We start from the raw sequence: 27,589 nt of genomic DNA, 5'->3' as shown, positions 1-27,589 counted from the left end.
TTTCTGCATGTGGTCTGGATTATGCATGCCTTTATTGCAGTGGCGGTCCGTGCATTTTCTCGTAGCACCTTCAATTTGTCAACGGCGAAACGGCAAAAATTGCACTAAAATGGGGTAAAATCCACTTCCTAGCAGCATTTAGTGATTAAATACAAACACTGGAGCTTAAATACAAACATTGGAGCTTTTCAGATATCAGAACTTGGCCCACAATTGAAATATTATTTAGGAATATAGCCATATTTTACTCACCAAAAATCCTTTTTAACTGTACACAATATCCATCCTCCTTTCTTTCTTCCTTCTTTTCTATTGCCATCGAAGCTAATGCTGAAAGTCGAGCGTGACCTGTCGCCTGTCCTTTCTGGCATAGTCAGTCTTGAAAATGGCTTTAAATCAACACAACAATATATTTGCTTGTGCAGCTAGCTCCAGATACAGTTTGGTAGCTATTCATAGTTGGTGAAAGCGATGACGTATCCCTACGCCTGCGAGAAAGCAATGACGTATCCTTACGCCTGCGACAAGGCATTGTGGTGTTGTCAACTCGAATTCTGATTGGTTAAAGTAACAGTCTTATCGACGCTTGTTTAATGCAGCAGAGCCTGCAGAACTGATTGTGAAGGCTTTGAGGCAGATTTCTAACCCTGGCAACAAATAATGGCTGAAATGTGATTGGTTAAATGTTTCAATATGAAAACACACATCTGGAAGCAGTGCAACCAGAGGGAAAGCAATGAAAGGAAGCTAACAGACAATTTGGAATTATTTAATAAGTATTGATGGACAAAATATAATATGATTCAGATATTTCTTAGGCCAGCAGAGACGGCCTTGAAGGCCCTGACGGCCCGCCACTGCTTTATTGTAACCTCTCAAGATGGACCGTGTATCTTCGACTTGTCCTCTCGCGAAGCGCAACGATGCGCGTGTGTGGAAAAAAACTGGGTTCAAGGCCAGGTCAAAGCCCAAAAAGCGTCAGCGCTAAATCTTTAATAGCCGCTGTACGTGAGCTGTAAAATTCAACGCCATGGAGCATTTGCACAACAATTCTCAGAGTTGTTGTTTTTTTTTTCCTCCCTGTATTCTAAATAATAATCAACTCTTGTTTTCTCTTTTGCATAGTCATGCTTATTGGAGCCGCGTCGTTGGCAGGAAAATAAAGTAACACGGCGACAATGCACCAGGCAATAAAAAAAAAAAAATCTTATGTTTTATACGAGGGATATTATCATAATTCTTCCCGTTATCACATCCCATAACGACACTCAACCTTTTCCTGTTAACTTGGCACTTCATCTCCTCATGGCTGCTGCATCACTCTTGTCTCATTTCCTGGCAACAGCTTGAAATAAAACAGCGCCACTCGGCGAAAACCACATAAAAAAATGACTCTTAATAAGCGCTAGTATATTCTCTTGAAGAAAGGACGGTTTTGAGCGAACACGTTGACTTTTCTGAAACTGTCTTTAATACCGCGGACATCCAGCTTAACGTAAGTCCCTCATCAACTCTCACCTCGGCAACAAGAAGCTTTTGGTGAAGGAGAAGAAAAGACAGACAATGAGGGCCCGCTTGCATTAGAGTAGCGGGCCCATTTGGGAATACTTGGCTTCAATTGATGTCCTCTTTAGACGGGTGAAAAAGAAACATCAGAAAGGATTTGCAATAATCCTCTTTACCCAATGCTTTCAGATATAATCTTCACGCCCCCGCCCCATCATATTCCGTGATCCATACTTGTCCAAAATATACAGAACGATTGGAAATGAATTCAATTAGGCGAGTGATGAGCAATGTTCCCTTTAATTTTTTGTTTGACTGAGCAGAAAGACAACCTCCCTGAGCACACTGAGTAGCAGTGTGAGCAACATTATCATTGCTCGCTATGGGCACACACCAGTATCACACCTGCCATAAGCAGGTGCATGTCTACTACACATAAATCATTTAGTAATAATAAAATGTAATGATTCATATCTATGAATGGATGGACCGGCGGATGAGTGGTTCGCGCGTCGGCCTCACAGCTCAAGCGGTTCAGAAAATGAATGAAAAAATATCTAGGAATAAAAGATCTTCATAAATGCCATTAGAATATGCACAAATCCGACTTAAATATGATCTTATTTTACACATCTGTCCTTCTCACTTCTCATTCTCGTTCAAATGACTTTTCTGCTGAACGTGTCACTTGAGATAGTCAAGTTTCCATTTAGATGCAATATTTTTCCATAATTTTGCTTTGATTTATTTAATAAGGGATAGCACATATTAATGAACATATTTATATTCATGTTAATGAACATATATATCTAAGATTGTAGCCGAGGGCTAATTTCCATTTATAGTCCATTGTGTAGGTTCAAGACAAACGATCACACATACTAGACACGCACGCTCGCACACAACCACACACACAGCAGATTTAGACAGTTCTCACCCGATTTCACCACTTGTTCTTCTATTTGCACAGTAAAGTAAAAAGGAATGTATTAAGAAATATTAAAATGTAATAAAGAAAAGATAGAAGGGCTGTAAAACACGAAACTACTGCCACTGGCTGCCGCATGAACGGCGCAATCATGAGGAAAGAGGAAGAAAAAAAAGTTTGGATTTTATTTTGTGCGCGCCATATGATTGCGTGCAGCTTAGAGGGAACATTGGTTATGAGTGCGCTAGATCGCCGATATTAAAGCGACCCCTGTCATTCCCTTTAAATGTGAAGATGTCACCAGAGGTGTTTTGGAAAAAAATCTATTTTTTATTTTGCCTGGCTCATTCAATATTGTTTAGACTTTTGTTTTGGCGTTTTTAACTAGCTATTAAACAGCTTGTTTCTTTTTTTTTCACTTCACCTCTGCTGCCTCCCGTGGGAATCCTCAAAGTCTCGCTTGAAACGAGGCGGACACTCACAGGTGGTCGCCGCCGCCGCCGCAGACGCGGACGGCGGCGGTTAATTGGCTCATTTGCATAGAGTCGGCGGCCAGGCCGGGAGGCGGGTTAACGACGGCGCCGGTGCGTCCGCACGGTTGAAGCAGCGGTCGTTTCCGAAGCGCCTTGACGTACGTGTCGGGTCTACAACTCATTTCGGTGTGGATTCAATAGTCGGGAGGTTTTTTACACATTCACAACTTGTACAGAAGCTCATTGTTGATTTTCTCTGCACAACGAGTGAATTCAAATAGTAAAAATGTTTACCCGCCGAGACAAACACTGCTCATTTGGCTGAAATCAAGCTGCAAAGCTAATTGGTTTATGGACTTATTGATGTGGACCGTTGAACTAGATCAACATTGATCGTCATTGCGTCTGATAGCCAACCGCAAGGCTAATTTGCAGCTTTATTTGCAAGTCCAGAACTGTGCTGTCCATGCTAAATCGTGTTATAAAATACTACAGTGGTACCTCGAGATACGAGCTTAATCCGTTCCGGAACTGAGCTCGTATGACGAGATTCTCGTAACTCGAGCGGACGGAATGAATGGAAAACAAATTAATTTGTTCCAGCCCTCTGAAAAAACACCAAAAACAGGATATTGGATTGGAAAAAATGTTTTATTTCTTCTAATTTGCCATCTATTAACAAAGTAACACATAACTAGTGGTTTAATAGTAATAAAATGTGTTTAATCTAACTAAAATTGGGCAGATTTCGCCGACGGGAGACAGAGACATTTGGGGGCGCACTCGTAAACGGAACAAACAAATTTAAATTAACTTAGATTAATTTATACAGACACTCAAACATACGTTTAATGTAACTTTACACAAAACTGAATTCTAATTTTGTTGTAATCTTTTGTTACCTTCGTTTTCCGGGTTGGCGGTTTGCCACGCCTCCACCCTCACGTTCGCTATCGATAGACTGTTTGCTGTTGTATTGCCTTCAAAATATTCCCAAAATGATGCACACAAATGTCCTCACAATAGGATAACGCACGACCACTTGCCAACGAGAAATAGTCTTTAAAGAACGATCGCGGGAGCTTCTTTCCTTAGAAAGAATAACAGGAAATACAATAGTTGAGCTTACCCACGTATTGATTGTGGGTAATGAAGTTTTATTCTGAGAAAGGTTGCCATTGCCTATGGGTGTTGTGTGCACGAGTATACTTCATTACCCAGAAAGCCCTCTTTTTGCATGCGCGTTGCGTGTTTCCTGGTCTTAGGAGAAACTCGTCTGAATTAATCGTTCCGTGCTTGTAAATATTGTTATACACGAAAGATATGCAAAAAAAGACCTGGCTTGGTCGCATCACGAAATTTTGATCGCATGACGGGCGAATTATTCGATCGAAATTTCCGCCGTAAGACGAGAATTTTGTATGACGAGCTATCGTATGACGAGGTACCACTGTAATACCATAGTGACGTCAAAATGACAGCAATGTAGATTTTCTCATCTCTTGGAAAGCTGCTCTCGAGGCGTCCGTAGCGGACAAAAAAAAGTGAATAACAGCTTTGGAAAAGATGAAAATTATCCCAAAGCAATGCCTGCTGTTCTTCCTTTCTCTTGGAATTGACAGCCAAGTCGGTTTGCTCTTTTTTGTTTCCCCGCGAGCGACTTGGCGCACGCCGACGCTGATTCCAGATTGCATGTGTGAAAGGAAAGCCACAGCCACAGCCATTTTTGATTAGTGGCGTTTCAAAGATGGGGAATTGATGATGTACCCGCTAAAACAACGAATCAAACTCGCAAGTCGAGGAAATAACCGAACAACCTTCTCTAACTTCAGGCCTGATTCGCACTGACAGAAACCGTCTTGTCGTTTTTATTTTTTTGGGGGGGCCGTCGTCTGTTCACCCTCGCATGAGTGACCTCGAAGTACAGGCTGAATCACCGCCTGTCATCTTCCTAAAGTGCATCCGCATTTCTCTCTTTTTCTGAAGAAGGGAAGGAAAAAAAACGGGTTTAGCCAGTGGCGTCTCACGCACTCGCGCAGACACAAACGCGCAACAACTTTTTTTTTGGTCCTTTTCATATGGTTTTGCTCCTAGCATCTGTGGTCTTGAGGGTTGAACATTCTTCAAGAGGCATTCCCAATTGGATTAATGACAAAAACAACGAAAAAAATGTCTTTCTTTGTTCTTGGTATTTGCATGAAATGACTGTTTAGGCTACCTAATGGCTAAATTGCCTTGCCAATGAGGGACTAAAATAGACGGCAGTGTTTTACTTTTGGTCGTGTTGTGTTCCCTTGAAAAGTCGGACTCAAATTGAAATACAATGACACTCTGGTATTGATACGTCATTTAAAAGTAATCCGTAGTTGCTAGTGTGATTGTGTCAGCTGCCTCGGGGACACCAACAAAGGCCTCGTCAGCTTCTTTTGTAATGGTCTCAAACAAGGAGGTGAATTTCATCTACTGATTTTTTTTGCCTGACGTCCGCCCCCGTTTCAGGTCCACCGACTACGGCACCACCTACACAAAACTCAACCTGATGCCAGGGACCACCGTTGTCGTGAGCAGCTTCTACATCTGCCCGACTAACAAGAAGAAGGTAGGCCATCGTAGCTTGCTTTGCCTTTAAATCAAATTCCAAACAGACTTTTCTATGCATTCGTTGTTAACAAGCATTATGCAATATTGGCACTTCAATTATTCATCAATAATTGAATTGATCAACTGTCATGCCTGCTACCATTAGCCACTTAGGACTATTTCCATACACGCAATGCTCTTCAATTACATTAAGTACATTGTCTAATACTACAGGAACATATAGTACCGTATTTTCACGACTATTCGGCGCATCGTATTTTTAGCCGCAGTGTCAATAACGAGTGCTATTTCTGTATTGTATACACACAAAGGATATTATATATGGAACTGTAATAGCGCTGTCTACGGAAGCAGCCCCAGACGCTATTTCCGGTGCGCAGTGACTGCTGGGATATATAGTCCTTGTGTCAATACACCCTAGGTTGACGGCTGTGATAACTTTGCACTAATAGTACCAATATACTACAACGGCGAACACACTAATTTGGTGCTACATGCACCAAATGCACGCTAAAAACACGTTTTTAAAAAGGCAACGGAAGCAAAACTGAGTTCGGTTGTACTTTATTTAGCCATTTTACAACTTACTCATGTCATCATCACCCACAAATCCATCAAAGTCCTCATTTTCTGTGTCCGGATTGAACAATTGTCTATCGAAGACTAGCCCGGCGCTGCCTGCCACCCTTCGTAAAGCTGTGTTGATGTCGATGTATACAGGCCACAATCCATTCACAAATAGTAGCTAGCTGGTAGCTAGTGTAACTTTTCCAACAGTGCTTTCCATGCTTCGTCAAGCTGTATTGATGTCGATGTATACAGGCCACAATCCATTGGGTGTATTCACAAAAGAACTACTACATATCCTAGCAGTCACTGCGCAGTACTTTGTCTACAGGAAAATAGTAGAGTCGGTGTACCCTATTGACTGATTTATTTTATTTTATCGTGATAGCAATTTTAGTATTGGTCCATATATATAAAGCGCACTGGATTATAAGGCGCCCTGTCTATTTTGGAAAAAATTTAAGACTTTTATGTGCGCCTTATAGTCGTGAAAATACGGTACTTAAATTTTACTGAAATCTGGATGCACACGTATATGCATACACATTCTTCTCATGTATTTTAAGTATATATTTAATTTTACGACAAGAACATGTACTTAATTGTACTCAAGTCTGGCTACTTGTACTTGCGCATACTTTTACTACATCTTCACGTACGAGCGTGTACTTTGAATTCGGGAACATGTACTTGTACTACAAGAATGTGTATTTCATTGCACTTGCACAGGCATTTTACATGGTTGTGCATTTATACTTCTCGTACTTCTGTGTACTTATACTGCAAGCACGTCTATTACAAGTATGTGAGTATGTGCACTATAAATATGAGAACCCGCAAGTAGTTTTACGACAAATTTGTCGACTTGTACTACAAGCATGGTGTTCTTTCGTGCACTTTTTTGGGCCACCAATACTCCATACATGTGCCGTATCATATGACATATTTTCACTCACTCCAGGTAGGTCTAGAAGGTTTCTGCAAATACCGTAAATGGGTTCTCACAGTCGCCACGAGCCTGGTGAACATGTCAGATTCCTTCCTGGACCCGAAGGGGAGATAAAAGTGACGGTGGCTGCTATCTTATTGACACGTTTAGATCCGCCGCTAGGCTCGACGTGATGAATATCTCGCCGTCGCTGAGTGCATTTGTCAAAGTTGAAAAGCAGCCCCGGCTCACGCCTCGGCTCAGGAAGTCTACGTGAGCCAGTCTAAGTGTCAAAGTGAATGAATAGACATGCTTTCCTCTCGCCCTTCTTCGACAAATGCAAATGAGAGCTGCAAATTGATTGAACGCAAATGATTAGCACGGGCGTGCGCGCGGGACCTGAATGAATGATTGTATCGACGAATGACGAAAGGACGCCAAGAGCAACTGAAGACTTCCTCAGGAGGCGAGAAGGAAGATCTTGTAAAGAGCTTGAATGCCAGCCTCAATTTTGGGTCACTTTTTTTGGTGCCTGGACATGTCGTCGACGGACAATTCGTCGCCGGACACTTCGTCGCCAGACAGTTATAATAACAGACGAACTTAGGGTTTCGTTAAGAGTGGTGATAGGTTTATTAATAGATATACTTTAATAAAAGTCGCACATAAGCAAAACACTTAAGGTTATCTGATTCAAACAATTGCATAAGCTAACCGAATAACACCATTAAGGTAAAAAAAACAACTGCAAGAACAATTGCATGTAAGGTCGGAAACCAAAAACAACTGCGTAAGAATTTGCACAAGTAAGCATAATAATTTCCATAAAAAGTGAACCGAGCGACAGTATTTTGAAACAATATGCGAGTATTTTCAGAAGTTGATTCGATTATCGCCATCTGCCGGAATCCAAGTCAAAGCAATTTAAGAGTCCTTGACAGATCTTCATTGCGAACTCAGATCAACAGTCCTCGGCCCGGAACTTGGTGATCTGTCAGGTCAATAGTCCTAAAAACAATTAAATGTCCTCTGAGCCGGCTGCAGGGAAGGGGGAGTGTCCTTGTTATACTGAGCTTTCGTCTGCTTATAATGATTAATGTATCACATATAATGATTAATATTCCACACATACATATAATGATTAATCCGCACATATATAATTATATCCCAGAATAACCCCAACAAGCGGAGAGATTTGTTTTAGTCGAAGAGGAAGATATTGTTTTAATGGCAACTGACACTAAAAGGCAAAAAGTATGCACTGGTATAGAGTCGATGGTTATCAGGTGCACTAGCGAACGTACCATCAAAAAAACAGTGCATACTTTTTGCCAATAAATCGAGATTAGTGTCAGTTGCCATTAAAATGATATCTTCATCTTCGACGAAAACAAATCTCTCTCCTCTTAACGAAACCCTAAGTTCGTCTGTTATTACAACTGTCTGGCGACGAAGTGTCCGGCGACGAATTGTCCGTCGACGAAATGTCCGGTCATGCTTTTTTTGACTCAGGTTTCAGTGCTAGGTGTCCAATCCTTTTTGACTGGGAGAGTTTTTTTTTTACATTGGCCCCCTTTGGCATTGCTTAATCAAAAATAGTAGCGAAACGGTGTCTTAAAAGGAGAAATCTATATTTGTGTACTGGAATTGGCGTTAGCCCGACAGCACCAGGATCTTTTTTGTCTTAAATCAAATGTCCTGTTTTTGAAGACCAGTTTTTGCAGCGTACAACGTGTCCCACGGGAACACGTCTACTCACGGCTCGCCTCCGCCGTCCCTCGAGTTTTCGCCCTCTCAATGCGGCGGCGGCGGCGAGCGAGCCTGCCAGAGTGTGACGGCGAGGCAGCCAGTGATAAAAAGGCAAAATCGACAGTACAACAGGAAAATTGATCTTTTTATTCTGGCTTTTCCGTGTCTGTGCGTATGTGGAGGCGCGCCTGCATATAAATTGACGGATTTGCCGGGCCGCCGTGCTATGCCGGGCCACCACAAGACATTGAATTAGACACACGACAAAGACTTGGACCAAGTGCTAATGGTCTTAAAGCACAAGACAAGAATGTGAAGCAGTTGGATCACCCTTCAAGCCAAGAATATTTTATTAGAAGATGAATAGAAACTAGGGGTGTTCAAACTACGCCCCGCTGCTCACTTTTTATCGGCCAGAAGATGAAAAGATGATGGAATATGGACTACACAAGAAGCCTGACTTCAGTCTAAAGTGCCGAGAGCACTGGTGTCAAAGTGGCGGCCTGGGGGCCAAATCTGGCCCGCCGCATCATTTTGTGCGGCCCGGGAAAGTCAATCATGAGTGCCGACTTTCAAAAATCAAAATGAAGATTAGAGATGTATATTAGATTTACTGATTTTTCCCCTTTTAAATCAATAATTGAAATTATTTTAATCCATTTTTTTCAGTTTTTAGTTCAAAAATCATTTTGTAAAATCTAAAAATATATACAAAATATTTTCTATTTTCCATTTTAATGTGGAACATAATGATTGAAATAGATTTTCCCTTACTAAAAAAATTCTATAAAAAAACTGAATATTCAGGGCTTTTGATCCAGTTCATTTAATCAATTTATAAAAAAGATAATCTAAAAATTATATCTAAAATGGTCCGGCCCACATCAAATGGAGTTGACGTTAATGCGGCCCGCGAACAAACGATCAAATTAAAATAAAGATTATAGATGTATATTATATTTACAGATTTTTCCCCCTTTTAAATCAATAATTGAAATTATTTTAATCCATTTTTTTCAGTTTTTAGTCATTTTGTAAAATCTAAAAATATATAAAAATATTTTCTATTTTCCACTTTACATCATGATTAAAATAGATTTTCCCTTACTAAGAAAAAAAGCTCAAATAAACATTGTTTTAGATCTTTAAAAAAACGGAATATTCAGGGCTTTTAATCTAGTTCATTTAATCAATTTATTAAAAAAAATATCTAAAAATTATATCTAAAATGGTCCGGCCCACATGAAATCGAGTTGACGTTAATGCGGCCCGCGAACAAACCCGAGTCTGACACCCTTGGCCTATAGTTAATCTTTAATCTCTGCGGTGTTTTGAAAACGGCCACGGCGAAGGAAAAAAACGTATTTTCTGCCCTTCTTCACGGTGAAAAAAAACGTTTTAGCGCAAAGCAACTCTGCCACAGCTCACGGAAGTGTGTTTTTTTTCCTCTCAGTAGTCGTTCCCTGCTCATAGCCAAGCAAGCCTCATTTAATCGATGAGCATTTCATCAACAATAACAGCTTCTGGAGGGCTCATTTCATGCTTGCTGAGCCTCCGCAGACAACACGGCGTCCGCTGTGTTGCCCATCAGCTAATTACCGCTTTTTTGCGCGAACGCCGGAGTGGCCCAAGCCAACAATGCGGCGTGCAATGGCGCTTTCGCAGACGCAAACCGATCCCAGATGGAGCGAGCGGCTGCAGAATCCTCAATCGCCAGGCCACGAGCAAGCGTTTAGTTTCTCTTTTTTTTTTCTTCAAGACTAAGATGGCCTTATCGGCTGAATGAGCATGGGCTATTTGTGTATTTTTAGTAAAGCGCTCTGTGAGGTCGCTGGGAGTTGAGGGATGATAAAGAGGAGTCCGAGCCTGGAGAAGAAACTCCGCGGAGGCTCATGAGGCTTCGTTAACGCGACTAATTGGCGCTTTAACCTCGGGCCCGCCGACTGGGAGTCATCATTTGTGTTCCTTCGACAAACACACGTCCGGTCGGTCACCAAGCCTGCGGAAGAAAATTCACATCGGGAAGAAGAGGGAGAAGTTTGCTTTTCGCTAATCAAATGCAGGTTGTCCTCGAATACATTTCCAGTATTTGTTGGGCCAATCAGGACACTCGAATGGACCACGGAGGCCAATAAATGAGCTGCCAAGACAAACCAGCGATGAATCTGAAAGGGTATTCCAGCCCTGATCCGCATTTTGCTGTTCTGACAAAGATGCAACACGCTGTTTTATCACTTACCACCATTACAACCAACTCGACCTTCTATTATGGGATGTCACCAGTGTGGAAAATTGGACAAAAAGGTACAGATCATGAAAGATTCAGGTGGATTCTACATTTTTGAAAACCTAAACAAGACACAACCACCAGCTCCTTTTGGTTCGTGCTAGATTTTGAGTTGGCAACACCACAATGCCTTCTCGCAGGCGTAGGGATACGTCATCGCTTTCACCAACTATGATTGGCTAGTGATTAGCCAGAGCTACCAAACTGTATTTGGAGCGAGCTGCACAAGCAAATATATTGTTTTGCTGATTTAAAGCCATTTTCAAGACAGACTATGGCAGAAATACGACAGGACAGGCTCGACTTTCAGCATTAGCTTCGATGGTGATAGAAAAGAAGGAAGAAAGAAAGGAGGGTGGATATTGTGTACAGTTAAAAAGGATTTTTGGTGAGTCAAATATATTGATTCATTGATTTAATGATTATTTTTTAAGTGTCGCAGCTGTAGCTGCAGTCGAGGTTTTATAGCCATAAAAATTGTTTTTGAGGGTTGGGTTGATTCGTTGAAGGCGCTACGAGAAAATGCACGGACCGCCACTGGGAAAATGTCACCCACATGATTTTGTTTGTTTGGATACTGTATTTAGATGAGAGATTAATTGGAAATTGTAATAAGTTATTCGCTAGAATGTCAACAGTTGACGTGATAACAAAAAAACTGATAGAAAGAAGAGCTTTGTTTGCAAAAAAAAGGGAGTTTTGTATTTATTTGCTCAATTATGTTTACAAAATGGCTTGTTTGACTTTATTTAGGTAGAAATAAGACAGTTTCTCATTTGGACCACCTTTGGAGAACATTGATCATAAGAATAAATGTGCTTTTACCGAAAAGATAGAAAGTGACGAAGCAGGCTTGACCTTCATTTTTCCCCTGCGCAATCTCGCCAGGATTATTGACATTCCGACGGCGATGAGGTCTGAAAGTGTCCTCGTGTGTCAAACCATGTCTTAGCCCTGCATAGATATTGTAGACATATTGACTTTTTAAAAAACAAACAATGTGGTGCATGTGGAGAAACGGACTAACGGACTTAGCTTCCATTTTAAGCCGTTGGTTGACGTGCAGCTACGAAAATGACTTGCTGTCCGTTGTTTTTGGGTAGAGTTGCTTTTAGGGCCAAGTGTTGTCTTGAATATTTCAGACATGACAAGGCTGTTGGAGAAAGGTCGTGTGTAGACTGGAAATAAAGTGAGAGTGGCGAAGATGGCGACTCCAGGTGAACTTTAAGTGAGGCACTTTGCTCCCTCAGCGTACCCGTGACAAATAATTGAATATGGCCTTGAATAATTGAATTGGGAAACAAAGAAAGGATGAGGGTTAAATAGCCACGCTAAATACTGCATACGGACTGTTACAATATGAGTAAATAAAGGTTAAACATATCAATAGAGAAGCTTTTCTTCCTTGACATGCCGTTCGGAAATGTAAAGTGTAACCAGTGATAAACATGGCTGTAGTTTAATACCCATGCCTGTTTAATTTTAGGGTGCCAAATCAAACCACATGTTTACATAGCAGCAGCGGCGGTCCGTGCATTTTCTAGCGACGCCTTCATCGAATCAATCCAACCCTCAAAAAATATTTTATGTCTATAAAACCTCTACTGCAGCTACAGCTGCGACACATAAAAAATAATCAATAATAACCTCATACAATTGAAATATTATTTAGAAATATAGCCATATTTTACTCACCAAAAATCCTTTTTAACTGTACACAATATCCATCCTTTCTTTCTTCCTTCTTTTCTATCGCCATCGAAGCTAATGCTGAAAGTCCAGCCTGTCCTGTCGTATTTCTGGCATACGTTTTCATTCAATTTATTGCTGAAAATGTTCGTTAATGATGTCCAGCTTTTTTTCTTGAAAAGTCCGTCTTGAAAATGGCTTTAAATCAACACAACAATATATTTGCTTGTGCAGCTCGCTCCAGATACAGTTTGGTAGCTCTGGCTAGGCCACTCTATCACTAGCCAATCATAGTTGGTGAAAGCGATGACGTATCCCTACGCCTGCAAGAAGGCAATGACGTATCCCTCCGCCTGCGAGAAGGCAATGACATATCCCTCCGCCTGCGAGAAGGCCTTGGTGTCACCAACTCGAAATCTGATTGGTTAAAGCAACAGTCTTATCGACGCTTGTTTAATGCAGCAGAGCCTGCAGAACTGATTGTGAAGGCCTTGAGGCAGATTTCTGACCTTGGCAACAAATAATGGCTGAAATGTGATTGGTAAAATGCTTCAATATGAAAACACATCTGGAAGCAGTGTAACCAGGGGGAAAGGAAGCTAACAGACAATTTGGAATTATTTAATAAGCATTGATGGACAAAATATAATATATGATTCAGATATTTCTTAGGCCAGCAGAGAAGGCCCTGATGGCCCACCACTGCATAGCAGCATGGTAATTCCAGGGAAAAGTTGTTCCATGATAAGAGGATGATTTTGCAGTATTGATGTTCATTTGGCTTGATTACAAGCTTGCTTTTGTCTCCGAGCTGGTTATTTGAATTGACACATTTCTGTATTCAAATCTCTATATTGGGCTCATTTATGGTCTGGCTGTCACCGTCTTTGTTTACTTTGACTTCATAATGTATTCCTTTATTCATGAATAATTTCCATCTTCCTTCTGTCCTTTGAACAAAACCTGGCGCTTGGGTTTTTTTTGGGGGGGGGGGTTCTCATCATCAGCCGCAGATGAACCTGAACATGCGCAATGGCCATGCATTATTCAAAGCAGCAACCCCCAAATGTGAAGCTCGGGGGATTTGTTTCAGCAAAGACGACCCCCAACCCGCCGACAACGGCGACCAGAGGCGGGGTGTCATTACGGAGCACGCGAGCATCCGGGGTGGGCTGAGGCGCTCACGCGTTTTTGCCAAAAACTCAGCAGGGGGGCTGCTTTGATCATAATCTTTTTCTCTGTGTGTTTGTTGGTTGTTAGTGTGGTTATGTTCACTCACTTACTGACAGCCAGTGTGTTAATGCAAATGAGAATTGGTGCCGTAAATCTATATCATGGAGACCCCCGACTGTTTAAACTAAGGATGTCAGACTCGGGTTGGTTCGCGGGCCGCGTTAACGTCAACTCGATTTCATGAGGGCCGGACCATTTTAGATATAATATTTAGATTTTTTTAAATAAATGGATTAAAAGAACTGGATTAAAAGCCCTGAATATTCAGTTTTTATAGATCTAAAGCAATGTTTATTTTAGCTTTTTATATATATTTTTAGATTTTACAAAATGATTTTTGAACTAAAAACTGAAAAAATTGATTAAAAAATTACAAGAACTGGATTAAAAGCCCTGAATATTCCGTTTTTATAGATCTAATACAATGTTTATTTTAGCTTTTTTTATATATATTTTTTAGATTTTACAAAATGATTTTTGAACTAAAAACACAGAAAAAAAAAGATAAAAAAATGACAATGATTGATTTAAAAGGAGGACAATCAGGATTTTTTATACATCTATACTCTTCATTTTAATTTGATCCTAAAACAGAAAGTCGGCACTCATGATTTACTTTCCCGGCCCACACAAAATGATGCGGCAGGCCAGATTTGGCCCCCGGGCCGCCACTTTGACACATGTGGATTTGGATTGGATAACTTTATTCATCCCGTATTCGGGAAATTTCATTGTGACAGTAGCAAAAGGGTAAGAATGCAGATACAGGAAAGGCATAGTTATAAGTTAGACAGTAGATTCACAAAGGCCGCAGAACAACAAAGCAAAAGCACAAAGTACAAAGCAAAACAAAGTAAATGGGATCATTAAGAATCACCAAATCAAATCATTAAAACAGAAAAGCAGCAAAAAGACAAAACGAGCAAGAGCGGACGGAGCTAACGGTCATAAACAACAAAGTCCATCTGTCTGTTGTTTTTCAACATGTAGCGTTAGTTCATGCAGAAATACGCCTTACCAAACTGAACCAGCGTTGCCTTAAGAAGACATTTTATTTTATTATTTAGGAAAGAGTTTTGATGCTTCTTTTTAGTGTTCATTGTTTCTTCAATTTATAGTTGCCATTCGCCCTTTTACTGCGCTTTGCCTCTTTTACAAAATCATTTTCAATTCTCCTGAGAAATGACAACGAGCAAGCAGTGTCGGTATTAAAAATCTAAACCCATCCCAGCCACTTATAATTCCTTCTGGATTCATATTTTCCTCCAATGTCAAGCTTTAATTTAATGGTTATCTTCAGCTTGAGCCCCTTCCAGACATGAAATGGAGTCCAGTAGTGTTACGGTATTTGCTTTCATCTCTGTAAGCAATTACTGTACTCGAAATTCCCCGACACGACGCGGACCTCGTCAAATGTCTGGAAGTTTCTCGGTTGGCGTTATGTCGGAATATAGCGGGTTAACGTACAGTAGAAAGGAGAACTTTTTCAACGGTGCCATTTGTATTCCTAACATACGGCAAATGCCATGATTTTCATTATTTCAAGTTTCATAGAAGCCATTGAAAAGCGATCCTTAATACATGGCCGTTTGGGTCAATAGGCGATGGTTTACTTGCCAAAAATTTAAGTACTGTGTTTTCATGACTATAAGGCGCACATAAAACTCTTAGATTTTCTCCGAAATAGACAGGGCGCCTCATAACCCACTGCGCTTTATATATGGACCAATACTAAAATTGTTATCACGATAAAATAAAATAAATCAGTCGATAGGGTACACCAACACTACTATTTTCCCGTAGACAAAGTACTGAGCAGTGACTGCTGGGATATGTAGTAGTTCTTTTGTCAATACACCCAATGCATTGTGGCCTGTATACATCGACATCAATACAGCTTGACGAAGCATGGAAAGCACCGTTGGAAAAGTTACGCTAGCTACCAGCTAGCTACTATTTGCGAATGGATTGCGGCCTGGCGATCGGCATCAACACATTTGCGAACCATGGTAGACAGCCTTGGAAAAGTTACGCTAGCTACTAGCTAGCTACTATTCGTGAATGGATTGTGGCCGCCTGGACGAACGTATTAAACTTAGCGTTTTCGATGGACAATTGTTCAATTCGGACACAGAAAATGAGGACTTTGATGGATTTGTGGGTGATGCTGACGTGAGTACATTGTAAAATGGCTAATATATATATATATATATATATATATATATATATATATATATATATATATATATATATATATGTATTAGCCATTTTACAATGTACTCACGTCAGCATCACCCACAAATCCATCAATATATATATATATATATATATATATATATATATATATATATATATATGCCATGCCTGGCTGCGTCTAAAATAACGGTGCGTCCTTTATGTGTGTAAAATACAGAAATAGCACTCGTTATTGACACTGCGGCTAAAAATACGATGTGCCGAATAGGGTGCACCGCATTATAAGGTGCACCCTCAATGAATGACACATTTTAATGTTTTTTCCATATATAAAGCACACTGGATTATAAGGCGCCCTGTCTATTTTGGAGAAAATGTAAGACTTTTAAGTGCGCCTTATAGTCGTGAAAATACGGTAAATGCCATTTCTAGAGCCACTACAGTTTAGTAAACCCATTAATGAATGAATATCACTTTTGTCCCTCGTCGTAAAAAAAAAAATCTGGCAGAGTAGTAGCTGTTGAGTGTTTTGTGGTGTGAATGATAAAGTCAGCCCGAGGCAGTGTAATGAAAAATGACCCTGAGGCGGATGATGCCCGTCCGTCCGTCCGTCCGTCTCCGCCAGCGTCTGCTTCCCATCAGCCACCTCCCACCCGTCTTCTTTGTCCCTCTCGTATCTCAAATGTAGCGCCGCCTTCGTCACCTTCTCATTTCCCCGCCGGAGGTCACATCTGCGCTTTATTAAAACACAGGTGTCGATTATCGCCGAGTCCAAATGTGACTTGGCGGGTAGCGGAGTCATAATGGAGATTCAAACGTCTACGCATTCCTGGTCAAATGCTAGCTATTTCTTTTATTATTTTGATGTCTTTTGGCACGTTGCGTTCCGAACTGAGCTTCTCTTATCACGGTCAATTTGTCTCTTTATTCAGCTCGGCTGCCTGCTTGTTTGGGTTCTGATCGGTCTTTTGGCCGTGGGCCCGATGTGGGAGGATTGGTGAAGAAATGTCCTTCTGCAAATAACCTCAAATATTTGAAATTGGGTCAAATATGTTTGGAGAACATCACGATACGTTAGGAGGCATTTATATGTTAAGGAGGAGATTGTAGCCAAGGTTAAATCTTCATTGTTGACGAGGTGGCTAACTCATTTTCTATTGCCCACCTACACTGCTGTCAAAGTGGTGGCCCGGGGGCCAAATCTGGCCCGCCGCATCATTTCGTGCGGCCCGAGAAAGTCAATTATGAGTGCTGACTTTCTGTTGTTGTTGTATTTCCTGATTTTCCCCTTTTTAAATCAATAATTGCAATTTTTTTCTTGTCTTTTTAGTTCAAAAAGCATTTTGTAAAATCTTTTTTTTAAATATTTTCTGTTTTCCACTTTAATATTGAATGTAAACAAATATTTTGTTTCCTTTTGAAATGAAAAACAAATGATTAAAAGATGTTTTCCCTTACGAAGAAAATAAGCTCAAATAAACATTGTTTTAGATCTATAAAAAACGGAATATTTAGGGCTTCTGATCCATTTCTTTTAATCCGATTAAAAAAAGAAAAATCGAAATATTATATCTAAAAAGGTCCATCCCACGTGAAATCGAGTTGATGTTAATGCGGCCCGCAAACCAACAGTTTGACACCCTTGGCCCACTACAAGAAACATACGGTTTTGGTTGGCACTTGGTTTTTAAAATTCCCATTTTTAGAGAGCGTATTATGACTTTGACAAAAATCAGGACAATAGCTAATAAAATTCCTCTCATAATAGTTATGTTTTTGCTTTGTTTCAGCTGAAAGCACCATGGAAGCATTTGATAATTTCGGCAAATGACTTTTGAAAAACTAATTTGCTGGCCATTACATTGACCCTCCCACTAACAGTCAGAACCATTAAACACTCCATACCTGTTCAAATCAATTACCTCCCCACGCAAAAGCTGTTGAGAAGCCACTGAGCTAATGGCTTTTGCTTTTGCAAAGATCAGACCTTTTCGCCGTGGTTTTTGTCTGAGCCCGTTCCACGCGGCGCAACCAGCTGATAATGTACCTCGTGCAATGAGAGCTCTCTAAAGAGGCGCTTGACTTGAGGGTTAAAAGTGGTATATGTAACAGGGGTGTATGTAAATGAGCAGTCCACCGTTGACTACCGTATTTTCCCAACTATATGGTGCATCGTATTTTTAGCCACAGTGTCAATAACGAGTGCTATTTCTGTATTTTAAACACACAAAGGACGCACCGTTTTTTTAGACGCATATATATATTATATATTATATATGAATATCTAACCGCAATAGTGCTGGCTACCGGAAGCAGCCCCAGACTCTTTTTCCGGTTTCCGGTGCGCAGTGACTGCTGGGATATATAGTTCTTGCACGCTACACCCACACGCTAAAAACACGTTTTTAAAAAGGCAACGGAAGCAAAACTGAGTTCGGTTGTACTTTATTTAGCCATTTTACAACGTACTCGCGTCATCATCACCCACAAATCCATCAAAGTCCTCATTTTCTGTGTCCGAATTGAACTATTCTCCAAATGAGTCATCGAAAACGCTAAGTTTTATACGTTCGTCCAGGTGGCCACAATCCATTCCCAAATAGTAGCTAGCTGGTAGCTAGTGTAACTTTTCCAACAGTGCTTTCCATGCTTCGTCAAGCTGTATTGATGTTGATGTATACAGGCCACAATCCATTGGGTGTATTGACAAAAGAACTACTACATATCCCAGCAGTCACTGCGCAGTACTTTGTCTACTGGAAAATAGTAGAGTCGGTGTACCCTATCAACTGATTCATTTTATTTTATCGTGATAACAATTTTAGTATTGGTCCATATATAAAGCGCACTGGATTATAAGGCGCCCTGTCTATTTTGGAGAACATTTAAGACTTTTATGTGCGCCTTATAGTCGTAAAAATACGGTACTATTTTTGTGTGCTACTACTTTCTTAATTTCTATTTAGACACATTTTGTGGCTTGCAAAATTTTGGCTTAACCATCTTTGACAGGCACAATATCAAGCCTTCAACTAACCTTCCGTGGATGTTTTTATCCCCACGAACACGCTATTGTGGATTTATATTCATTGTAACGCCTCCCCTGGAATGAGCGGGTAACACTGTTTCTCTTGTTAAACCGGTCGGATATCACGTGCTTGCTCGGCTGAACAGAGGCAAACAATTGTCGTGCGCAAATGTTGTCTTTAAGGTCTTAATGTGCTGTTCACACTGAAGCAAAATCACTTTTTATTATCCGCCCAGAGACATTTGTTTGCCATCCCTGACTCGTAATTAAATCTGGATTAATAGCCCCCAGCCCTGGCTGTCCTCCTACTCGTTTCACGCGCTTCCACAAAAGAGGAAATGTAATTAAAAAGGCACCTCTGCGCCGGCATATCACAGAAACGTCATCGGGGCATCGGGAAGGAGAAAACACACGCGATAGGTTCAAGGTCTGATGCCTTTCTGCCCGGCCTGGAGAGGGCTAATATATTTAATGCACCAAGTGCAGGCAGCTAATGCACTTGTGCCGTAGAGGTTGTCAACGGCACCCCCCGAAAAAATCAATTTTGTGCACCAAGGATGAAAGTGCAAGTTTTAGCCTATCCAGGTCAGCCCAAATGTCAGCTGGGTCCGTTCCTTCGTGTCTCAATTCCCTCGTGATTCCCAGGTGGTGCTTGTGGGATCCTCCGTTAACGAACGGGATCAAATGCTGTTCATCAGCACCGACGAGGGCACCTCCTTCCAGCGGCAGACCGTCTTCTTCACCCCCGACACGCTCATCTTCCACCCCAAGGAGGAGGACAAACTCCTGGCGTACTGCAAGGACGGACGGGTAAGAATTATTCCCCTGAGATGTGACGGCAAAAGTCTGAGCTGTAAAACTGGCTTCTTTCTCTTTGGTGTTTCTAGCTTTTCGCCTCCACAGATTTGGGCCGGAAGTGGACTTTGCTTCAGGAGCGAGTGACCAAGGACAGGGTATTCTGGTCAGTCCAATCTTTTTTTTAAAAGTGCATTCAAAACTCAAAATCTGACTGACCCTTCATTGCCAGAGATACTACGAGACGTATCGTATTTTCTCGCATATGAGCCGCCTCCGCGTATAAGCCGTACCCTTAAAACTGCGTTAAAATCGTTGAATTTGACAATTTGTCTCGTATAAGACACTCCCTGATTCACAAAGGTCACCTGGTTTTAATATGGAATACAAATGTGTTACTTTTTCTCGCATATAAGCCGCCTCTGCGTATAAGCCGTACCCTTAAAACTGACTTAAAATCGTTGAATTTGACAATTTGTCTCGTATAAGACGCTCGCTGATTCACAAAGGTCACCTGGTTTTAATAGGGAATACAAATGTGTTTAACTTTGAAGGGAAAATATTAAGAAAAATAATTGCACGTGGTATTTTGGAGATACTGTCTGAATCGAAAGGATCTAAGGAGGTAAGATGGCAGCACCCTGAACGAGCAATGGCATACACAAGTGAATCTTTTCTTGAATTTCATTCACAGACGTCAAAATCCATTTTGTTTGGCGTTTTATCCGTTCATCTTTTCTCTATTTTGAAATAAACGACCGTATCGGCACCATTGTTTTGCGTTATGGCGTTTCGTCTTTGTCACCTTGCAGTTTCGTCAAGTCTAATTTGTGTGCATATAAGCCGCACCCTCATTTTTATTTCGACAAATATGGCGTATATGCGAGAAAATACGGTAACAATTTGCACACAATTCACCATGATGGACAATTCGTACACAATTCACCATAATGGACAATTCTTACACAATTCACCATAACGGACAATTCGTACACAATTCACCGTAATGGACAATTCGTACACAATTCACCATAATGGACAATTCGTACACAATTCACCATAATGGACAATTCGTACACAATTCACCGTAATGGACAATTCGTACACAATTCACCGTAATGGACAATTCGTACACAATTCACCATAACGGACAATTCGTACACAATTCACCGTAATGGACAATTCGTACACAATTCACTATAATGGACAATTCATAAATCCACCACTTTATTTGACATTTTCTTTATCTTTCAGGTTCGTAGCGGATGTGGACACGGACCCTGACTTGGTGCACATGGAGATGCAGGACGCAAGCGGAGGTATATTAACTTGTTTTTTTTACGCTTCCGAGGCTGCCGCCGTTCTAGCCGCGCTGGACCGTATCGTCGAACAAAGCGTCGATCGGGAATAAAGCTGAGGGGCGACAACAGCCCACATGCCAGCAATATCGGGTGACTAACAGATGGAGCGGTTAGTCCTTAACTCCCCTCCCGGGGGTGGCGCAGCCAATTGCGTGCGTTCGAGGTCGTGTGGTAGAAGCTGGTGCGCGTTTGAGATTTTTCCAGACACCTCATCTGCTTTGTGTATCCTAATCCCTAATCTCTGTAAATAAACCCGAGAAGGCACCACTCCATTCCATTATATATTCCTTTACCTCAACATACACAGGGGAGAAAAAGTACTAGACCAAATTGTCTAAATAAAATCAAATAGATAGATAGATAAATAAGTAACTCAATATGCGATTCAGCTCTTCTATTGCGCCTCTCTAATTCAATTTGTTTCGTCACCGGACGTTTCGTCGAACGACGTTTGGTCCCCGGACGTTTGGTACCCGCACGTTTGGTCGACCGGACGTTTGGTAGAACAGACGTTTGGTCGCCGGGTTCGCTCGCTGTCAAATTATTAGATATTAAACTAACTCTCTCTCTCTCATGATTATAATTTTGAGAGCTGGTTTCAACAGTAACAACCCGGCGACCAAACGTCCGTTGTACCAAACGTCCGTTGTACCAAACGTCCGTTATACCAAACGTCTGTTGTACCAAACGTCCGTTATACCGAACGTCCGTTGTACCAAACGTCCGTTGTACCAAACGTCCGGTCGACCAAACGTCCGGGGACCAAACGTCTGGGGACCAAACGTCCGGGGACCAAACGTCCGGGGACCAAACGTCCGGGGACCAAACGTCCGGGGACCAAACGTCCGGGGACCAAACGTCCGGGGACCAAACGTCCGGGGACCAAACGTCTTTCGACGAAACGTCCGAGTACCGATTTGTTTTGCTCTGATTCATGTTGTTTGTTTTTTATTTTTTAATGTGTGTTTTCAGGTTACCTGTACGTCACCTGTCTCATCCAGAACTGTTCCGATAAACTAGTGACCGCTCAGTTCCTGGGTAAAATCGACCACAATTCTCTGTCGGTGCAGGGCGACTACATCTTTGTCAAGGTGAAGCACAAAAGCAAAGCAAAAATTCATCTTGCGTCATCTTGTCTCTAATGGATTGACAGTCACGCAAGCAGTGTAATCCAATCCTGTTTAAATCCAACAGGACCACAATCATTTCTTTTCTCACGCATCTTTCCCAACACTCTTCTTTTGTTTTCCAGGTGACTACAGGGAATCGCACCCGGCACTACGTGTCGTATCGACGCAACGAGTTTGTACAGATGAAGTTTCCCAAGTACGCCTTGCCCAAGGTAATGAAAATGGGCGGTTGAAAAAACCCAGCGAGTGAGTTTTTCCGTTTGTTAATGCGGAACATTGGCAAACGACTGCAGCTTTCATCGAATAGGTTTTCTGAGCTTTGGCCACTTTATGACTTCCCGGTCCATTTGAGAGCGAAGGCACTGATTTTCCCCAGATTTAATTCGATCTGGCCTCCTCACTGGACAGCTGCCACGCTGGCCGTGTTTGCCATATCGATCGCATTGATCTGAGGGTGCTGCGCAGACACGTGCCCCCGCCTTCATGTTGTGCACAGAATTCTCCGGCTTTATCATTGATTTTGGAGACACACACACAAAAAAAGAAGAGTTTAACAGCGATTGGGCGAGCTTCAGCAAGCGGCTTTTACTACTCACCTTAATAAACACGGCCGATCGTATATATAAACGGGACTCGGACGTTTCGTCGAAAGACGTTTGGTCCCCGGACGTTTGGTCACCGGATATTTGGTAGAATGAACGTTTGGTAGAACGGACGTTTGGTAGAACGGGCGTTTGGTAGAACGGGCGTTTGGTAGAACGGACGTTTGGTAAAACGGACGTTTGGTCGCCGGGTTCGCTCGCTGTCAAATTATGAATTATAAACAGAGTTTACTGTTGATATTTTGATATTAGATATTTAGATATTAAACTCAATCTCTCTCTCTCTCTCATGATTATAATTTTGAGAGCTGGTTTCAACAGTAACAACCCGGCGACCAAACGTCCGTTCTACCAAACGTCCGTTCTACCAAACGTCCGTTCTACCAAACGTCCGTTCTACCAAACGTCCGGGGACCAAACGTCCGGGGACCAAACATCCGGGGACCAAACGTCCGGGGACCAAACATCCGGGGACCAAACGTCCGGTCGACCAAACGTCCGGGGACCAAACATCCAGGGACCAAACGTCTTTCGACCAAACGTCCGGTCACGTATTAAACAATCATCAATATCAGCGTTTTACACATGAAGATCATTCTCCGTGTCACTACTTTGTATTTCCACTAAAAATGTGACATTTTCCAAGCACGTTCATCCCTTCTGTTTAAACGGGAGATTGTTTCATGCATAAAAGATGCCATCGTTTTTTTTCCCTTCGGCCTAAACGTCGACGGCGGCCACCGAGCAGTCACCTCGTCGCTGGCTTGCGCGAATAACGGTAAACGAGCCCGACCGCGACGGCGGCGAGGGAGCGCTTGGCGCGGCCGCCTGAGTACTATTGGAGTGTGCTGATTGAATGCAGCGCTCAGGGAGATGTATTTCAAGCGAGGGCGGGTGAGAATAAACAACTTTGAGCCAATCATTGCCATTGACACTCTGTCAGCGGCGCTCAGCGCAAAACGCCTTTGTTTTTCTAGCCACTCGGACCCAACAAATAAATCATTTCTACTCCCTTTTGTTGATTGTATTTATTTTTTCTCCCCAGGATGTTCACATCGTGAGCACCGACGAGCAGCAGGTCTTCTTGGCTCTGCGGGAATGGTATCAGACGGACACGTACAATCTTTACCAGTCGGACCCGCGAGGGGTGTACTACTCCCTGGTGCTGGAAAACGTCCGAAGCACCCGGCAACCCGAGGAGGAGGTCCTTATTGACATCTTAGAGGTGAGACGGCAAGACCGGCGTACGCGTCTCCGCAATAGCCTGCATGAGTCTGTGGAGTCCCTCCGAAGCTCTTTTAGCAATAGACTGCGGCACCCTCATTGCAGGAAGGAGCGCTTCCGCAGATCCTTCCTCCCATCAGCTGTCAGGCTCTTTAACAAAACAAATGGCTGAGTGTTAAGACCTACCGTATGCATGCATGTACATCTATGTGTATGTATATGTGTATGAATGTATATGTATGTGTATGTACACGTATGTGTGTATGTATGTGTATGTACACGTATGTGTATGTATGTGTATGTACACGGATGTGTATATGTATGTGTATGAATGTATGTGTGTGTATATGTGTATGAATGTATGTGTATGTACACGTATGTGTATATGTATTGTATGAATGTATATGTATGTGTGTGTATGAATGTATGTGTATGTACACGTATATGTATATGTATGTGTGTGTATGAATGTATATGTGTATGTACACGTATGTGTATATGTATATATATACATACACATATACATATGTATATAAAGGAAGCAACAGTCTTATCGACGCTTGTTTAATGCAGCAGAGCCTGCAGAACTGATTGTGAAGGCCTTGAGGTAGATTTCTGACCCTGGCAACCAATAATGGCTGAAATGTGATTGGTTAAATGCTTCAATATGAAAACACACATCTGGAAGCAGTGCAACCAGGGGCAATGAAAGGAAGCTAACAGACAATTTGGAATTATTTAATAAGTATTGATGGACAAAATATAATATATGATTCAGATATTTCCTAGGCCAGCAGAGAAGTCCTTGAAGGCCCTGACGGCACACCACTGATATATATATATATATATATATATATATATATTTCAGCAACACACTTATTTATTTATATATTTATTCATGTATTTATTTATTAACTTACTTATTACCTATCTATTTATGTCTAAAATGCCTTTCCTGTGTCTGTATTCTCACCCTCTTGCTACTGTGACAACGAACTTTCCCCAATACGGGATGAATAAAGTTATCCAATCCAATCCAATAGCCAACGGCGCATTTTAAACGCAGGTCCGAGGGGTCCGAGGCGTCTTCCTGGCCAATCAGCGGCTGGACGGCAAGGTGCGAACGCTCATCACCTACAACAAAGGACGCGTTTGGCAACCCTTGACTCCGCCCGCCACCGATCTGAACGGCAAAAGCATCACGTGCAAAGCGGTAAAATCAAATACGGAAAATATCGGTATCGCGCCAATTGTTTCTAGCGACTGATTCCGTTTTTTTCCATAGCCGGAATGCCATCTCCATTTGCACCTGCGTTGGGCAGACAATCCGTACGTGTCCGGTACCGTCCACACTAAAGACTCGGCTCCGGGTCTTATTATGGGAGCCGGTGAGTTCCCATTTTGCCGACGTTCTTACCATGAATACGCGAATCCTCTTTTTTGTTATTATTTTATTTCAAGACTATTTTATACTTACTGGATCTTCCATTGTTTATTTCAGGTAACCTTGGCTCCAAGCTGGTGGAGTACAAGGAAGAAATGTACATCACGTCTGACTGCGGGAAAACCTGGAGACAAGTACGTCGCCATTTATCCGCCAATGTGCAATTGGGAACAAAATAAATAAATTCCATCTTGCTCAATAAAACGCTCTACAATGAGAATGTCTGTCCTCTGAAGGTTTTTGAAGAGGAGCATCACATCCTGTACCTGGACCACGGTGGGGTCATAGTGGCCATCAAAGACACATCCATTCCGCTCAAAATACTCAAGTAAGCCATGCACGTTTTTTCCACTTGTGTGATTTTATTCCTGCTCCATATTTGTGTTTTATGTTCTCCACCGTGTGCGGTCGATTGGTCGCCGGTCTTTTGGTTGACGTCTTTTGGTCGCCGGTCTTTTGGTCGCCCCAACCGCAAAAACAGGCGAGCAAAAGACCGGCGACCAAAAGACCGGCGACCAAAACAAGGTAAAACAACATGGTCTCCGCATCAATAAAAGCCAACAATGGCCATGAGCAGTTTCACTGAGTGTAGAAGAGTTTGTATGTACATGCATTGTCACTTTAAGAAGCTACGTCAGTCAGGGTCTTAACAAGTTCACCAACAAAAAACAATGAAAGTCCGGGAAATTTGGAGCTTTTCTTTAGCCTAATAATTACTAGGGCATGAAGTATGACTAAATAGTCATTCGCAGTTTGTATTCAGGGAATTTGAGCAACGATTTCAATGGTAATTATCACTTATCTTCCGGGCGACCAAAAGACCGGCGACCAATCGACCGTGTACCTTCTCCACGCAGGTTCAGTATCGACGAAGGACGCACGTGGACGGTCCACAACTTCACCAGCACCTCCGTCTTCGTCGATGGCCTCCTGAGCGAGCCGGGAGACGAGACCTTGGTGATGACGTGAGTCCGCCGCCTTCATCCACAAATCTCACACCGAGACTAAATCGTTTATTGGTGGGAAAGTGTCGAGGTGATTGTCCCCTGCCCACTTGCTAGCTAATGAGGACAAGCCGTATAGAAAAGGAACAGTGGGATGGCTCTGAAATCCATGCATAATGGATCATCCCTTTCAGACTGATAACTCATTATATAATCCAGAGCGGAAAATCAGGTTTGACTCCTTTGCTTAAAACTCCAGATGATTGATTGTTTAAGGTTCTTGATTTCTCACTCGCATGGCCCCGTTCAGAGTGACCAATCCCGTTGAAGCTCCCGGGAGACCCGGCATCCAATTTCATGCTAGGGACCCCTTTGCCCCCTTGAAACTCTCAAGGGTTCTTCACACTTGGTAGATAAATAAAATAACAGACCAGGAGGCTGTATCGTTTTTTTGATGGTGACGCTGAGGACCAATCAGAGCAGAAAGTCCTCACGACCTCTCACGGAAATCCTCGTTTGTGCACGGCAGGGTGTTCGGCCACATCAGCTACAGGTCCGACTGGGAGCTGGTCAAAGTAGACTTCCGCCAGTCTTTCCCCCGCCAGTGCGCCGAGGCCGACTACGAGTCGTGGCAGCTGACGGACTCGCAGGTACCCCCCGCGTGCGCACACGTTTGTGATCCAGCGTCCACTTGACTTGTCATTGATGCCCCTCAGGGTGAAAAATGCATCATGGGCCAGGAGCGCCATTTCCGCAGGAGAAAGGACAGCGCCTTCTGTGTCAAAGGGAAGACCTACACCTGGGCCCTGGAAGCCAAAGCTTGCCCATGTGCCGAGCAGGACTTCAACTGGTGAGCCTGACTCCCTTTGAACCACAGAAGGAATCATTATCACCCGTGTCATTC

General features: G+C 42.2%; 1 protein-coding gene across 9 annotated transcripts in view; it reads left to right on the top strand.

Moving 5' to 3' along the window:
* Positions 1 to 27,589, top strand: part of sorcs2 (sortilin-related VPS10 domain containing receptor 2) — a 69,043-nt gene that overhangs the window by 31,896 nt on the left and 9,558 nt on the right. For all 9 annotated transcript variants that reach the window (XM_077588333.1, XM_077588332.1, XM_077588330.1 and 6 more), the window contains 14 exons: positions 5,407 to 5,506; positions 19,831 to 19,995; positions 20,073 to 20,146; positions 21,235 to 21,299; positions 22,314 to 22,432; positions 22,594 to 22,683; positions 24,119 to 24,298; positions 25,364 to 25,510; positions 25,583 to 25,685; positions 25,799 to 25,875; positions 25,978 to 26,069; positions 26,599 to 26,706; positions 27,215 to 27,335; positions 27,402 to 27,535. In XM_077588333.1, coding sequence (XP_077444459.1) covers positions 5,407 to 5,506; positions 19,831 to 19,995; positions 20,073 to 20,146; positions 21,235 to 21,299; positions 22,314 to 22,432; positions 22,594 to 22,683; positions 24,119 to 24,298; positions 25,364 to 25,510; positions 25,583 to 25,685; positions 25,799 to 25,875; positions 25,978 to 26,069; positions 26,599 to 26,706; positions 27,215 to 27,335; positions 27,402 to 27,535 — 1,575 coding nt within the window. The remainder of the gene's footprint in view (positions 1 to 5,406; positions 5,507 to 19,830; positions 19,996 to 20,072; positions 20,147 to 21,234; positions 21,300 to 22,313; positions 22,433 to 22,593; positions 22,684 to 24,118; positions 24,299 to 25,363; positions 25,511 to 25,582; positions 25,686 to 25,798; positions 25,876 to 25,977; positions 26,070 to 26,598; positions 26,707 to 27,214; positions 27,336 to 27,401; positions 27,536 to 27,589) is intronic.

The sequence above is a fragment of the Stigmatopora argus genome, chromosome 20 (genome assembly GCF_051989625.1).
Source record: "Stigmatopora argus isolate UIUO_Sarg chromosome 20, RoL_Sarg_1.0, whole genome shotgun sequence".
In the NCBI taxonomy this organism is placed as follows: Eukaryota; Metazoa; Chordata; class Actinopteri; order Syngnathiformes; family Syngnathidae; genus Stigmatopora; species Stigmatopora argus.
This window is presented reverse-complemented; position numbering and strand designations above follow the sequence as displayed.